The 16,999-nt window shown below is 43.1% G+C and overlaps 1 protein-coding gene across 2 annotated transcripts; it reads left to right on the forward strand.

Moving 5' to 3' along the window:
• The first annotated feature begins 5,130 nt into the window (after positions 1 to 5,130).
• On the forward strand, positions 5,131 to 15,787 carry Vnn1 (vanin 1). 2 transcript variants are annotated; one of them, NM_011704.3, is made up of 7 exons: positions 5,131 to 5,534; positions 7,736 to 7,866; positions 8,851 to 9,043; positions 9,837 to 10,128; positions 11,028 to 11,386; positions 13,829 to 13,999; positions 14,921 to 15,786. In NM_011704.3, the coding sequence occupies exons 1-7, from the start codon at positions 5,319 to 5,321 to the stop codon at positions 15,095 to 15,097; spliced, it is 1,539 nt and encodes a 512-aa protein (NP_035834.2). In that variant the 5' UTR covers positions 5,131 to 5,318; the 3' UTR covers positions 15,098 to 15,786. The 2 variants fall into 2 exon arrangements, with proteins under 2 accessions (NP_035834.2, XP_006512781.1); XM_006512718.2 differs by lacking the exon at positions 5,131 to 5,534 and having other exon boundaries at positions 7,778 to 7,866; positions 8,873 to 9,043; positions 14,921 to 15,787.
• The last annotated feature ends 1,212 nt before the right edge of the window (positions 15,788 to 16,999 follow it).

Genomic DNA, 16,999 nt, shown 5'->3' on the forward strand with positions numbered 1-16,999 from the left:
ACAGAGGCATAAATATATTCTTATATACAACTTTGTGGACTACAGTAAAGTTAATCAGAGAATCACTTTGAAGTTATGATTAACATCTATATGCATTTAGCAGAAACACAGAGGCCAATGTCTAATCTTTCATCACAAGCCTGTACACACCTGTCTGTACACAGTGCTCCAAGTTCAGAGTGCAAGTGGTCATGATAACCTACTTGGTTCTCCTTCTCAACTTCTTTTCCCTAGTGTGTGATGGTTCTGTCTGCTTACATGGTCAGGAATCGTCTCTGAGGTCCTTGTGGGACCTGCTACCTGGTGAATGTCAACACTGTTCTCTCAGCAAAGACCAGAGGAGTCTAAGTCTCTGTCTTTCCCTTCACCCCTTTCTTAAAATTAATTAATTTATATCAAACACTGCCCCCATCATCCCAAAAGAGATCCTCCATCTTCCTTCTCCATCTCCTCTGAGAGGGTAGGGATCCCCCGGGGCATTCCCCACTCTGATGCAGTAAGTTTCTGCCAGGGTAGGCATCTCTCTGTGTCTCTGTCTCTGTCTCTGTCTCTGTCTCTGTCTCTGTCTCTGTCTCTCTCTCTCTGTGGAGTTTTACCATGTCCTTTTCATGTACTTTAGATAATTCTCAAACTTATGAACATCGACTCTCTGCCAGGGCAGGCACCCCTCCCCCTTTGTAGGTGGAGTTTGACCATATACTTTAGATCATTCTCAAACTTTTTTTTTTAAAGATTTATTTATTTATTTATATGTAAGTACACTGTAGCTGTCTTCAGACACTCCAGAAGAGGGCGTCAGATCTCCTTACGGATGGTTGTGAGCCACCATGTGGTTGCTGGGATTTGAACTCCGGACCTTTAGAAGAGCAGTCCGGTGCTCTTGCCCACTGAGCCATCTCTCCAGCCCTCATTCTCAAACTTATGAACCTCCTGCTTGGATGCCTGGATGATTGTGTATGCCATCACTCCCAGACTAAAGTGATCTTGCCCCTTTTCTAGGGAGAGTTATGTCTATTTTGTCCTCAAAAAAAGTCATGTTCTCCATCCTTGCAAGTCAGTCTGGTGAAGTCTGAAGGTTGCTGGGAACATTTCTCAGCATTTAGAGCCTTTTGACTACAGATACCACCCCTGGGATGGCCTCTAAGAGCAGAGTGCCTATGTGTTGCTACACATAGCCTATCAGGCTGCAGAAGAACAGGTCCCAGGGGATATCACAGACATCAAAGATCTGAAGGCCCAGCAGAAGAGTTCAAAGGAAGCTACTGGTGCCTCTGGTATCCAGGTCGAGCTCATGCCATCCAAGAGCTGCAGCCTCTGAAGTCTTGCTCCTGTCTAGCTATGTTTAGTAAGTACTTCAGGAATGTTGGATGGATACGCTGGAGGCATGTAGGGCTGTGGCAAGTATTCTCTAGTCCTGTGGTGGGGCCTCAACCTTTCCCCAAGTCTCTCCTCAGTCTGCAGTGCTCTGTATGAGCCTCCAGTTTCCTTCTGTTGCTGAGGCAAAAAACAAGGCAGTGGAGGTGAGAGGCAGTAACCCCTTTGTCAAGTTTAGAGGAGCTGGGGTTGTTTCCCCTTTCCCACATGGATTAGGCTCTCAAGAAACACTATGTATCCCTGGCTGTCCTAGAATTTACTATGTATCCCAGGCTGGCCTGACTCAGAGATCAGCTTGCCTCTGCTCACAAGTGCTTTGATTAAAGGTTTGTGTTTGGTTTGGGACCCCAGGACAAGGAACTGAGGTGCATATTTTACATATCAGAGAGAACTTGGCCTACAGGTTCTCCCAGCATCCCTCAGTCCCTGCCTGACACACATTGGTCCTAACCCTGAACTTTCCAGTCCATGGGCTGGGCTGCCCTTCCCCAGAGGCTCTTCCCTATATAATCCGAACATTTCCTGCTCCTCCCTTCCTCCCTCCCTCCCTGCCCTTCTCTCTCTCTGTGCATGAACCCTTTCTCTCTTTCTTTTCCTTCTGCTTTTCCTCTTGCTTCCTCCCTGCCTCATTCTCCCCATGGTGACTTCCCTGAGCAAGGTCCAGCTTCCCAATAAACCTGCCTTTAATATATTCTATTCTGCCTTGAATTGGCTTATTTTACTGGTAGAGAAATAACCATACCAGGCCTTGAAATTTTGTGTGTGTGTGTGTGTGTGTTTTTTTTAATGGAGAATAAGAATGGAAGGTTCTGGGCCTTTTTGAAGATGAGTTCATTACACCCTCCCTTCTCAGCGCACTATAGCGGGAAGCTTTAGGGGATTTTAAAAATCTGTTTGAAACCTAGTAGGGCTGCTCTAGGTATAATTATCACTGACAAAGGGATGCGTCTCCTTAAGTCCCTGCAGAATTTTCACTCATGAGAAGGTCCACAGCATACTTTTTCCTGTTCACCAACCATGGGCAGTGTTGTTCCTGGAGGGCCAGCTCCAGCATCAGGCTCCGCTGTCTCCTTTACCTTTCTCTCCAGTTCAGAGGGTCACAGACTGTTCTAAAGGCATGTAGGGAGTTCTATCTTGTGGTGAGATCCTTGGTTGTTGGGAGCCATTAAGACAACACAATTGTCCTGATCTCTGAATTGGGCCTCTCCCCCCAAGAAGAAAAGGGGGTCAAAATCGGTTCACCAACACACCGATTCTGAGAACAACCACAGAATGTTCTAGCCCTAAGTCATCTCCGATGTCCTGACCACACCCTGATACCACCAAGTTCCTGCTTCCCCATGTAGCTGCCAAAAGAAAAAATTTCTATTGCCCCCCCCCCCACTGATAAGTACTTCTCCTTTTGCTTGTGCAATTCTATTGCCCCACCCCTCCCACTGATAAGTACCTGTACTTCCCCTTTTGTTTGTGCATTTAGGCCTTGGGCCTTGCCCAATACATTGGGACCTTGATGCTTCTCAGACTGTTTCCATGTCGTTATTCGCACAAGGTTCTCGTCTCTCTCTACCCCCCAATTTGGTTCTTAGGAGAAGGTCCCCTCAAGACCCTCGAATAACTGGACCTGCTGGACGGGTCACTTGGTAAACATCATACACTTTAGACGAGGAATTCAATGTAAGAGTCTTTGTAAAATATTTTGAGCCAGGTGTGGTGGTGCAAACCTTTGAACACAGTGCTTGGGAGGCAGAGGCAGGAATTTCAGGCCAGCCAAGGCGTGTTACATAGTGACACTGTGCCTCAAAAAAATATGCACATTAAAAAAAAAAAAAAACAAAAAAACCTTAGTGGGTCTAGGACTCATCCTGGTTTCAAATTTTGTCCCAGAGAACTCATTCCTAAACTGTTAGGTAGTGACTACTTATAATACTTGGGTGGTTCTCCATCTTCTGCCCTTTCTCTGGGTCTCTCAGGAGGAGTGACCGTGGCTACAACCATGTGTTGGCTGTTTTTCATCACTCTTGACAAAGTGTGTAGTCTCCTATCCACCAAGAAGGGGGCATGCTGCAAGAGGTCACCACTAAGTGAACTGGGACTTAACTGTGCCCAAAAGTCATTCAAGTGCTCACATGGAGATAGTTTAATAACTTCAAAATTGTAAAGCTAGTTACTCTTTACACTACTTAGACATGTTGAAATTCTAAAACACAGGTGTTGCAAGAAAAAAAAAATCCTGTGCTGAAATCCAGTTCATCAAGATGTGACCACGTGCTCTATTAAGCAATAGGATTCAGGATACCATCAGTTAAGAGGAGGTCATACTGGAGTGGACTGGGTACCACATCCACTGTGTGGTGACTTTGTGAAAAGAAGAAATCTAAACACACACATGCTCATCATTTGGAGACACAGGAGGAAGGCAGTCAGGTACATGCCAAAGAGAGAGAGACAGGAGCAGGTCCGCTCTTACAGCCTTGGCTGGAGGCTCACTTTGCTACCAGGATACAATATACCCATGTTCTTCACATTGCTCGCAGTACGACGTAGCCAGGTAGCAGGCCTGGGTACTTTACACAGGACCCCTTACCTGTTCCTCATCTGAGAGAGAAGCTCTTTTGTTTTCTTAGAATAATGTGAAGATGCAATGTTTTCTTTCTTTCTTCTTTGGTTTTGCAGACCGGATCTCACTATACAGCCCTGGCTGTCCAGAAACTCACTGTGTAGACCAGACTGGCCTTGAACTCACAGTTCAAGTGACAGCTGAGTGCTGGGATTAAAGGCCTGTGTCACTATACTCAGCTTCACAATGTTTTTTCACCTTTCCAAAACAAACAAAAATAAAACAAAACTTGAAGAGTTTTTATTTGAATTTAAAGAAAACCCCAGGGCAGGCAAGCTGTAAATGTCAGAAGGTGTGCAGAGGAGGAGGAGGGGACAAAGTTACAAAGCCTTGTTGTTTTGAGTTAGGCTTGGAGGTTGGACACAAACTGCCTCTGGCTAGCATCTGAAAGCAAGAGAAGAAGAAGAAGAAGAAGAAGAAGAAGAAGAAGAAGAAGAAGAAGAAGAAGAAGAAGAAGAAGAAGAAGAAGAAGAAGAAGAAGAAGAAGAAGAGAGACACAGAGAGACAAAGACAGACACAGAGACAGACAGCCAGAAAGCCAAAGACAGCCAGATACACACACACACACACACACACACACACACACACACACAGAGAGAGAGAGAGAGAGAGAGAGAGAGAGAGAGAGAGAGAGAGAGAGAGAGAGAGAACAGCTTTCTGAGCCAACAGAACCTTAAGATGGCTTTGGAGCAACTGCCCTCTCAGCATAATATTTTTTTAGGGATGATTGTTCTTCCTGTCTCTTTCTTTAGCGTGGCTTAAAAAGAATCCACCTTTCTGAGGGGCAGTGCCTTGGCTAGGTGATTGACCTTCCCACGCCCAGAAGGACTATTAACTCTTATCTCGTAGGTAGTTTGGAATGTTAGGTATTCCCCAAGCCAAAGAAATAGCTTTCCACAGTGGGCTTCCACGGAGCCTTAATCAATGCTTCTGTAACTTTCCCCTCTGACGGGATAATCATAAAATCTGTTTGGAGATGGGCTGAAACTGGCAGATAGCTATAACACAAGTTTACACTGAAAATCTGAAGATACGGTTCCAAAGCTTTTACCAGACAGGGACTAGATTCCTGTCATAACCTCACGTGTGACCTCCAGGCAGTGGGTGGGGGCTCACTTAGGAGGCGATAAGTAACCTCTGTTCTTGTCTGCATTCCTGACCAGAGAACTAAGGACATTTCTGAAACTGTTGCTTTCAGGGACAAAGTTTTCTTAACTTTGAAAAAAAATTTTTTGAAGCTACCAAGGTCTGGGAACCACGTGACTCATGCCTTGTTTATAAAAGTATCCTGCAAGGTTTTGGTTTCCCGCAGTCTTTGGACTTCAGCATGGGCATGTCTTGGTGGCTGGCGTGTGCTGCAGCGTTTTCTGCCCTCTGTGTCTTAAAAGCCAGTTCGCTGGATACTTTCCTCGCGGCTGTTTACGAGCATGCTGTGATCCTGCCTAAGGACACCCTGTTGCCAGTGTCTCACAGTGAGGCTCTGGCATTAATGAACCAGAATCTGGACCTTCTGGAAGGAGCGATCGTATCTGCAGCGAAGCAGGTATCCTATCTCCTCTCTCCCGAGTACCGAGTCCTGAGGATGAGTACCGAGTCCTGAGGATGGGGGAGGGACCGTGTGGTAGGGATAGGGATAGCTCTCGGGAAACAGGGTGCCTGTCGGGGGTCAGTTCCGCTCACTACATTAGCATAGCCAAGGTGCTTTGTTTTACAGTTAGAATCTTTTCACCTCAAAATTATTAAACACACTATTACACATCCGTAACAAAGGAAGGGAACAGAGTTTGAAAATAACATTCTGCTCATTATTTAAGCAAGACTTTGAGGAACGAAATAGCATTTTGGGTTTTCCTTTCTGCTATATATAAAAGAAACGTTATAAACACAGCAGAGACCATTTGCTATTCCCTTTTTGAAAAATGGTTATTTTATGTGTGTGAGTGGTTTGCCTGCGAGTACACACCGTATGTGTGCCAGGTACCCACAGAGGTCAGACGAAAGTATTGGATCTCCCGGAACTGTTTCAGGAAGTTGGGAGCTGCTCTGTGGGTGCTGGGACTTGAATCTGGGTCCAGTGATCTCAGCCACTGAACCATCTCTTGAGCCACGCCCCCTTCAGTTGTTTTTTTAAGACTGAAATAACTTCAGCATACCTTCTTTGGGTGCATTTACAGTTACAAGATCTGGGGTGTTCAGAGTGCATGGCCACAGACATTTAGCTTACAGCCTGAAATAATTAAACTGGTTACAAACTCCTGACACTAAGTATTATAGTCATCCGTTCATTTTAATTGCACTATGTCTGCTAAGTGTGAAGTTTAAAGCAAATTTTGCAATGTGAGTGTGGTTTGGATAGAAGGGTTTAAGTAAGAACTCAGAGGTCAATTATACACCAGGGACATGTGAAGTATGGTTAACAGTAACAAATAGAAACACACCAGTGTGGTGGGTATAGCAGCATATGCTTTTACTCCCAGGGCCCCCAAAGAAGGTACATCCCTGTGAGCCCCAGGCCAACCAGGGTTACATACACAGTGAGACCCAGTAGCCAACTAATTAATATGTGTGTGTATTACTATTATATAGTAATATAATAAATAATATATTATTTAATTAAATATATATATATTTACATGTTGATATTTCACCCTTAGTCCAACTGTTTCTTTAAAGGCCACAGCAATCTTCAAGGTGGTTCTCCAATCCCAAAGTGCCCATTGCCTTTAGGCAAGGAATAGGCTAGGTGACCAGTGTACGGTGTCCTATCTCCTGAAATGCAGGAGAATTCTGAGGTACCAAACAGGGATTGAGTGGTGAATCAATCCAGTTGAGCCAGGCACAATTGACCAAAGTTCAAAAAGGGGTTGATTTGAAGGGGGGGGGGGGAGAGGAATGGGTTTATAATTAAGGGGTAGAGGGATTGCAGAGCTCTGGATGGCGTAGACAGCTGTTAGTGTGCATTAAAAAGTCACCGGTGTGATAGGGCAGGATTAGAAAATGAAAGTGGCCAGCGTGGTGGCACACGCCTTGAATCCCAGCACTCGGGAGGCAGAGGCAGGCAGATTTCTGAGTTCGAGGCCAGCCTGGTCTACAAAGTGAGGTCCAGGACAGCCAGGGCTTTACAGAGAAACCCTGTTTCGAAAAATCTAAAAAAAAAAAAAAAAAAAAAAAACCCAGGAAGAAAGAAAGAAAGAAAGAAAGAAAGAAAGAAAGAAAGAAAGAAAGGAAGGAAGGAAGGAAGAAAGAAAGAAAGAAAGAAAGAAAGAAAGAAAGAAAGAAAGTAAGTAAGAAAGAAAGAAAGAAAGTGTGTGGGAAATGCAGATGTATACATGTGATCTCAGCACGTGGGAGGTAGAGGCAGAGGCAGGAGGATCAGAACTTTAAGCTAAATCTATGCCATATAGACAGTGAGTTTGAGGCCAGGGTGGGCTACATGAGAGCCTGCCTCATAACACAACACAACACAACACAACACAACACAACACAACACAACACAACACAAGCAAATAGCTTGGGAAAAGAAAAATAGAGAAAACTGAAGAATATGACTGAAAAGTATCCATCCCCCCCATCTTGTCATCCATGTCACCTTGACTGTCCTAGAGCTTGCCGTGTCTTCTAGGCTGGCCTTGACTCACTGAGCTCTCCTACCACGCCCAGCCGGCCTCTCAGTCCCTCAACTCTGCAGCCCACCTCTGCGAGTTAGTGTGCCTGAGAAGTGTTTTAACTCTCTGTTTCTAACAGGGTGCGCACATTATTGTGACTCCAGAAGATGGCATATACGGTGTGCGTTTCACCAGGGATACGATCTACCCATACCTGGAGGAGATCCCAGACCCTCAAGTAAACTGGATACCCTGTGATAACCCTAAAAGGTAAAATTAACAGTATGCAGAGGGTAGCGAGTAGGGGGAGACGTGAGGAGGAGAGTAGACAGATATGATTACATTACACTGTAGACATATAAGAAATTCTCAAAGATACAAAAACAAAAACAAAAAAACAAGCCCACGCCCAGCTCAGTTATGAGCCTCTTCTTGTTTTACCAGGAACAGGAGTTGAAGACACTCCTGTGTTGGTCAGATCTCTGCTTCTATCACTGGACAGTGGACATAAACCAACTTAAAAGGAAACTCGGAGTTGCAGAGGCTTTAATCTGTGCTCACGTGGCCTAGTCCTTTAGACTCATGGTGACATCATACATCAGAATGGAGAGGCATGGCAGAGCAGGGCAGTCTTACACGCAGTGCAGGGCAGCGTGGCAGGGCAGCCTTACTACAGGGCAGCCGGCTAGGGCTGGGGCTGGGCGGAGAATAGACACTACTAATCAGATCAGAGTTGAGGAATTTAACTACGTTGTGGGCTGTTGAATGGACTACAGAATTGCAGACTAGTCAGTACAGGTTCTGCAGTGCAGTTGTATCTAGGAGACAGGTTCCAGAGTCTTCTTTATTCTGCTACCTTCCAGTTTCCCTCCAGTCCAATTCTGAATTTTGAGTCATGCATTTATTTCCTAGTTCTTCCTAGTGCATCTCCTATCAGGCCTTATTTCATGAACAGACCACGGAAGGATTTGCTTTACAGTGTTCAGAGTATGCTGCAGACATTCTACAATTGCATGTACAATGACATATTGACACATAGTATGATTCAGAAATAGGTATGGATAGATTCTTAACCCCAGAATATATTTCTATGGCCAAATTCCCACTATTGGCGTCCTTTGAAGCCTTTTGTTGTCTTAATCCTTTTTTTCCTACCTATCATTTTGAATTGTTGTATACACCAAACCATAGATTTTTGTTAAAAACTAATCCAGACTTTTAAAAAAATTCTCTCCCAATGGAAATATATACCAGATTTGGCTCTACCCCGGTGCAGGAGAGACTCAGCTGCTTGGCCAAGAACAACTCCATCTATGTTGTGGCGAACATGGGAGACAAGAAGCCGTGTAACACCAGCGACTCTCACTGTCCACCTGACGGCAGATTCCAGTACAACACTGATGTGGTGTTTGATTCCCAGGGTAAACTGGTTGCGAGATACCATAAGGTACAGTTAATTAATTGATTAATTAATTAATTAGCACTCATCAATATTAATGCTCATCAATGGAGATAGTAGGTGATATTCATCAATAATAATTAATCTACATCAACCAACGTATTAATTAATACCAATCAACAGTAATTAATATTAATTAATCAATAGATGTTAATAGTAATTAATTAATATTAACTAATTAATCAAATAAAAGTGAGTGGGAGAACAATTATTTACAATGATAAATGTGCTTTAGAGTGGAGTGGTGACAGCAGAGAGGGCAGTATTTAGATGTGATGAATTCCCATAAGGAGACCCAAGGCTTTCCCAGTGTGCTCAGTAATCCAGGAGCAGGCCATCTGGGGTGGGTGACAACCACTTGCACCCATCTTCACTGAACCACTCTGTCATCTTTTGGGCTTTGACTTTTAAAACTCTGCTGAGGTAATGGGTCAAAGGTAAACGAAAAAGACCTTATGGGACAGATTTTGTCCTGAGAAAGGAGCGAAGGAAGTTCTTTGCACAGTGAGGGTGAGGTGCTTTGTCAATAGTTGTCTGTTTCACTGTCACTTTTAAGATCCGAGACTGTCTGTATAGACGAGTGCACTGGCCCTCACCGTCTGTACTGAGAAGGGAGTCATTGGCTCTGTTCTACTGGAGTGGCTCTGATTCCCTAAGGAGCTGCTCTTCCATCAAGACAGTGGTCATAGATGAAGTATTGAATGAATATGGTTTACGTGGACAGAAATGTCTCAGGAAGCTTCCTGGACTTTTATTCCCCTGAATTGTTTGTTCATTACAGCAAAACATTTTCATGGGAGAAGATCAGTTCAATGTCCCCATGGAGCCTGAGTTTGTGACTTTCGACACCCCCTTTGGAAAGTTTGGCGTCTTCACCTGTTTCGATATTCTCTTCCATGATCCCGCTGTCACCCTGGTGACAGAATTCCAGGTGGACACCATACTGTTCCCAACCGCCTGGATGGACGTCCTTCCTCATTTGGCAGCCATTGAATTCCACTCAGCTTGGGCTATGGGCATGGGGGTCAATTTCCTAGCAGCTAATCTACATAATCCCTCGAGGAGAATGACAGGTAGGTAATATGTGCTCTTTAAACTTTAGTTAGAGAGGGCATCTAAAATATTAGTATGTACATCTTTTATTTTCTAACTCGTAAATTTTAAAGCTAATGTAGTCTTTTAATAGAAACTATTTGTTAATATATATATAACTATATATGTACACATATATAGTTATATATAGTATGTAATAAAAACATATATATATATACTAATTCAATATACATATATATATGGATGTATATATATACATATACATATATATATATATATATATATATATACTCTGTGTGTGTGTGTGTGTGTGTGTATTATGCCTGCATGTATGTCTGTGCAATAGATGTGTGCAGTACCCTTTGAGCACATCAGATTTCATGGAACTGGAATTACAAACAGTTGTGAGCCACCATATGAATGCTGGAATCAAACTTAGGTTCTTAGGTCTTCTTAGTGGAAGAGCAGCCAGTGCTTTTAAACACTGAGCCACATCTGTAGCCCAACTCCTAGTTTTGAATATTTAGTTGGTGATATGCTGTCCATTCAATTTCTAGGTAAAGTATTTTTTCTCTCTGTGTGGGATATTGCACAGTTGTAATTCCAGGATTCAGAAGACTAAAATAATCCAAAGGAAATAAAATAATAAACATCAAAATAATACATGTCCCCATTTGCTAGATTTATTTAATGTTACTCAACTGGAAAGTGAACCTTTTCTTCATTTTCAAAATTCCAGTATATGTAAAATTCTTTTTATTGTCATGTCCTATTGGATTTCACCTTTCTTTGTCTCTGCCCAGTATATTTTAAGGGAATTAGTATAATATGCTGCTTAGAAGGAATAAGACAATGAGTTTTAGATACCAGTGATTATCATGAAATCTCTTTATTTTCCTGCTTCCTATTGTATTTCCAGGAAGTGGTATCTATGCACCCGATTCTCCAAGGGTCTTTCACTACGACAGGAAGACCCAAGAAGGAAAACTCCTCTTCGCTCAGCTGAAATCCCACCCAATTCACTCCCCGGTGAACTGGACTTCCTATGCTAGCAGTGTAGAATCAACCCCAACCAAAACCCAGGAATTTCAGAGTATTGTCTTTTTTGATGAGTTTACCTTTGTGGAGCTCAAAGGGATCAAAGGAAATTACACTGTTTGCCAGAATGACCTCTGCTGTCACCTAAGCTACCAGATGTCTGAGAAGCGAGCAGATGAGGTTTATGCCTTTGGAGCCTTTGATGGGCTGCACACCGTGGAAGGGCAGTACTACCTACAGGTAATGTCAGCCCCAGAAGATCCAATGACGAGCAAAACTGAATGTCAATGATAATGGAGATAGTTTTCAGTACAGTATATGTGTACATCTCATTTCAGGACGTATTTTAGTTAGGGTTTCTATTGCTCAGTTGAAACACCAAGATCAAAAGCAAGTTGGGACATGTCTTGGTCACTATTGCTGTGAGGAGACACCATGACAATGGCAACTCATATATAAGAAAGCTTTAATTGGGGCTTTTGTAGGGTTTCAGAGGGTTAGCCCATTATCATCATGGTGGGGAGAGTTGTTAGCGGGCAGGCAGGCAGACACAGTGCTGGAAGAGTAGCTCCGAGTTCTACAGCCAGATCTTTGGATAGCAAGAAAGGAGTCACTGGGCCGGACTTGGGCTATTGAAACTTCAAAGGTTACCCCCAGTAACACACTTCCTCCAAAAAGGCCACAACTCCTAATCCTTTCAAATAGTGTTACTCCATGGCAACAAGCATGCAAATCTATGAGCCTGTGCCTCAGGCAGGAGAGGGTTTTTGTTTTGTTTTGTTTAATTTTGTTGTTTTTGTTTTTTGCTTACATTTCCCAGCCAGTGCATGTAATCTAAAGGAGTCCAGGCTGGAACCGGCAAGAGGAGCCGATGTAGAGGCAACAGCAATATTAAAATTATTCAAATTTCAGAGAAAGGATAATGTAGTACCTAGGATACGTCCCGCGTGGACAAGTCTAGGGATTTTCTGTGTGCTCATCAATGCCTGCCTTCCTTTACAAAGAACTTAACACCAAGTATGTACTCAGTGCTTAATATAGATGGAGTTGCCCCCGAGACTGTTAGGCAGGATGGGTTACAGCTGAGGTGTAGGTATCTCCCCGTCAGCAGGAAGAGGAGGGCTTAGATAGGGCCTGTGTTTTGATTCCTTAGTCTGGCTTTCAGACCACTTTACTCAAAACATTACAGTGTTCTCCTCCCAGGACTATCAACTGACAGTTTCTGCCATATCTACTCTAGTCCTTATACTATTGCAAAATAAATTGCAATGCTTTTTCTGATTTTATGATTTTTCTTGCTGAAAATTCCTCACTAAGGTACTAATTGACAAATCAAATGCTTAAGGGACGCAGAAAGGCTTGGTATGTGCTCTCTATGCTGTAGTCCTTTACGCACGCACGCACGCACGCACGCACGCACGCACGCACGCCCTCAGCTTCCATTCCCAGAAACCATAGACTCTCCACAAGTTAACAAGTTCCTATTCCCTTTTCGATGGTGGCTCCTGCCTGCTCACCCTTCATACCACTTCTGGTTGTTATCTTTGCCGTAAAGGATGCTTGCTGCATCTGCAGGACCTCTGTCACACCTCAGCTAGGTTAGCAACCTCATTTGTATATCCCCAGAACATCTTTGCTTGGCTTCATTAGAGCCCTATACCATGACGCATCAGTCATATACTTGAGGACTAACAGTTCTGCAGTGCTACAACCGTGCTTGCTGGTGACATTTTGCTTACTGTGTAAACATGTCAGCCATGCTGCCTCCTTTTCACAAACATTCAGATATTGTGTATGAGGTGAGGACTAGGTGAACAGCATTGTTAATGATGCGAAGGCGCGTGTATCGCCCACTTGAGAAACAGTGCCCAGTGGAGTAGAGAGACACGTGAGAGGGTAGTTCTGCAGGGGTGACCCATGAGAGGACATCCTGTGTATGTTTTGCTGGAAGAGTATCTAGTTGCTGAATTTAATCTAGTCTGGAGACCCAGGGAAATTGTCTATAGCTGTTTTCCCTGACAGTGTATTACCGGGAGCACTGAGGACTAAAGTAATTTATAATTAAGTATATTAGTTATTTAGCAGTAAACCAGGTTATTATAACGAGGAAGAAACATTTTACCCACTAAAGATGCAGAGGGGGTTTTCTAGGACAGAATATTTCAACTGACTTCTTTCTTCCCTCCCTCCCTCCCACCCTCACTCTTTCCCTCCCTCCTTCTCTCCCTCCCACCCTCCCTCCCTCTTTCCTTCCTTCCCCCCTTCCCCTTTTCCCTCCCTTCCTCTCTTCCTCCCTCCCTCCTTCCATCCCCCTCTCCCTCTCTCCCTCCTTCCTTTCCTTTTATTATTGTTGTTATAAAAATAGGTTCCTGTTATGCGGCCCTGATTATAAAGTTCAGCTTTGTCTTGAACTCTTGGCTCTTCAGACCCAGTCTCCAGATTACTGACATTACAGGCATATGTCACCATATCTAGTTTATCTGATGACTTCATTTTTTTTTTTTGAGTAGATAGCATCAAGCTAATGAGTGAATTAAAACATTTTCACACACCTTTAAGGTGTAGCTAACATATGGCACACAGCATGGCATTTTGATGCACGGCTACATTGCAGAGAAATTTGATAGGGCTAGTTCTACATTTGTCTTGAGTTTCATGTCTCTGTTTGCACTCCTTGTCTAGATCTGCATCCTGCTAAAATGTAAAACTACCAATTTACGCACCTGTGGTAGTTCAGTGGACACGGCTTTTACCAGGTTTGAAATGTTCTCGCTCAGCGGCACTTTTGGAACCCGGTATGTCTTCCCTGAAGTGTTGCTGAGTGAGGTCAAGCTCGCACCTGGGGAGTTTCAGGTAACACTCTCCGCTTGATGTAGCCAATTAACTTAGAATAGGAGGCGTTCGGACATCAAAACTTAACTCAAATTCTTCCAAATATAAATATCCATCCCTATTTCAAAGGGGTAACTAACATGGTCTTTGAGGATCATGAAAAATACCAAGTTGGCTGAATTTCCTGCCTGAGAATTAATGTAATGGGTGTGTCCTTTTTGGCTCTTAACAATGAAGAAAGCTTATTGGGGCACTGCATGGTGGAGTCTGGGTTGTTCAAGTAGGGAAAAGATTCAGTGATAGTTGGAGGTTCAGGACCAGACTCAACAGAGAAGTCCCTTAAGAGCACTGGGTTTAATGCCCAGTAAGATGACAGGAGAAAAGGAGGGAAGGAATGCTGAAGGAGAGAATTCCGGAGTGGTCACTGTTTGCAAGAAGGAAAACCTGCAAATCCCAGAAATAATGGCCTGCTCCACAACCTAACATGTCCTCCCACCAGCGTTCTTCCATGACTGCAAAAGTCCCCGTCTCAGTCCTCTTTCCCGATAGAATTGGTTGCAGGGGTGAGGGAGCACCATGGCAGGCTAGGGACAGTGGGGAGCCAGTGGCGGACGTGGTCTAAACCCCGCCTCGGTCAACTGCTACTGACTATTTGTGGTGGCCTTAATGGGTCTGAATGGACTGGATTGCAAACTACCACCTCCGATTTTTTATGCTTATTAATTCATGGGGAAGCTTCCTCAGAGAAGTATATCATTAGGCATTGATTATATGCATTAAATTATAAAGGAATTAGTGTTAAATTTTCTTATACTCTGCAACATTTTTAAATATCCAAAGAACAAAGTTGGGCCATTACTTTAGGCTATTTCTTTTGTTTATTAAAAGCACTATGGGATTTTTGTAGCTTAAATAGACTTTATGTTTCTGTGTTTTAATCAGGTGTCAAGTGATGGGCGCCTGGTTAGCCTGAAGCCAACCTCGGGACCTGTGTTAACCATCGGGCTCTTTGGGAGGTTGTATGGGAAGGACTGGGCATCCAATGCTTCCTCAGACTTCATAGCACACTCGCTGATAATAATGCTGATTGTGACGCCTATTATACATTACTTGTGCTGATGGAATTTTTACATTTTTTATTTTATTTAGAAAATTTAAAATTGGTGGATGCAGAAAAAATAACTGTTTGTCAACAGTGGACTCGGGTGTAAGCAAATAAAGTGCCTCTTCTTTAGAGAAACATATGTACACCAGATACATTTCAGGAAAATTAATAAAACTTTGAGCATTGGAACGAGATGGAGGGCCAAGTAAAGGTCGCATGTGTTTTATTCAGAAGAAATAAAAATTACAGTTAAAAGGCACTTCAAACCATCATAAGATAGATTTACAAGAGGTGTAAATCTATTATACATCTTACTCAGTTATGCTTAGAATTTCCAATGTGTTTGTTCATTTGGGCTATTAAGTATTTATCTCAACATTTCCGTTCTCTCATGGACCAGATCCTGTAGTTTTAATTCTTCAGTTCAAGTCCCAGTTCCCACAACCTCAGAACGTGACTGCCTTGGTGTCTTTGGCAATGAAGACATAAGAGGCATCATTAGCATGGACTTTAATTCAATATGACTGATCTCCTCAGAAGAAATCAGGACAAAGACTTGCATCAAGTGAAGCCCTTGTGAACACAGGAAAAGATGGTCATGTACAACAAGAAAGGGGGCCTCAGGAGAACGCAAACCTGCTAACGTGTCAAACTTCCAGGTCTCCAGAATCATGAGGCAATAAATTTCTGTTTTAAATGGTCCAGTCTTTGGCTCTCTGTTATAACAATCCAAACAGACAAACAACAGTAACAAGACCAACACAGTTCTCTCCTTGGCCCCATTTTCAAATCTAAAGATTTGGACAAAATGGTTTACTTAGTAGAGTGTCTAGCTAGTCTAGTCCCCAAGACTCCAACAGACTCCAGGAGAAAATGGCTCCTGCATTGATGGTACAGCCACCAGATCACTGAAAATCTAGAATTAAGAAACAAGAAAGCCACATTTTTGAAAATATGTGTTTAATCTAACACTACATGTTCTTTTTCAGTAATAGCAAAATATTTAGATACTATACCACTTAGCAAAACATAGGGAAAATTTTAAATAAAAATGCACACACATGCATTCTCATGTTTTTGTGGAATGGATGTGCATATGTAGAGGTCAGAGGGCAATCTTGGGTTTCATTCTTACCCTTCACCTAGTTTGAGACAGGGTCACTCTTTGTAACTCATTGTTGGAATTACAAGGCTGAGTAGTCACCAAGCTTCTAGAGAATCTCCTGTCTTTACCTCCACCTTGCTACAGGAGAACTGGTATTACAGGTCACGTGATCCAGTTTCTGGCTTTTATGTGGGCTCTGGGATTCTGAATATAGGTCATCAGGCTTACATAGCAGTGTTTATCCTCTGGGCCATCTCCCTACCCAAAGGATACTGATTTCTTATCCAGTGATTATTAATGCCATGGCACAGTTGCATCTCTGCCTTTATAAGAGAGATAAGTTACATTCCTCATCATCAGAGAAGGCAAAAGAGAAAGTATATAATCAATATCTACATACACATATGTCTTAGAGAAAAGATCAAAGTGGATTGATCATATCTGTTGATTTGTCACAGAGAACAAAATCTTGAGATATGGAGACAGCCGTTAACATGAAGAAAGGAAAGGTTCCAAGTCTAAAAGGTAATTTTATAATGATCAGTGAACAGTCAGTAAACAAAAAGCATAGCGAGCTGCTTGCTTGCAAGTTCCTCTTCCTCTCCCTCTCTCTTCCTCTCTTGGTGTGTCTGTGTGCCTGTCTGTCTCTGTGGTCTGTGTCTGTTTCTGTGTCTGTGTCTCTCGGTGTGTCCATGTGTCTGTGTGTCTGTCTGTCTCTGTGTGTCTGTGTTTCTGTCTGTCTGTCTCTGTGTGCGTGTGTGTATGTGTGTCTGTCTGTTTGTCTGTCTTTCTCTCTGTATGTGTGTGTGTG

This window comes from Mus musculus, chromosome 10 (genome assembly GCF_000001635.26).
Source record: "Mus musculus strain C57BL/6J chromosome 10, GRCm38.p6 C57BL/6J".
Classification (NCBI taxonomy): Eukaryota; Metazoa; Chordata; class Mammalia; order Rodentia; family Muridae; genus Mus; species Mus musculus.

Coding starts and splice junctions, on each gene's coding strand:
- Vnn1 (NM_011704.3), top strand. CDS start 5,319: ATGGGCATGTCTTGGTGGCTGGCGTGTGCTGCAGCGTTTTCTGCCCTC. Junction 9,044..9,836: donor TGGTTGCGAGATACCATAAG/GTACAGTTAATT, acceptor TGTTCATTACAG/CAAAACATTTTCATGGGAGA. Junction 10,129..11,027: donor TCCCTCGAGGAGAATGACAG/GTAGGTAATATG, acceptor TTGTATTTCCAG/GAAGTGGTATCTATGCACCC.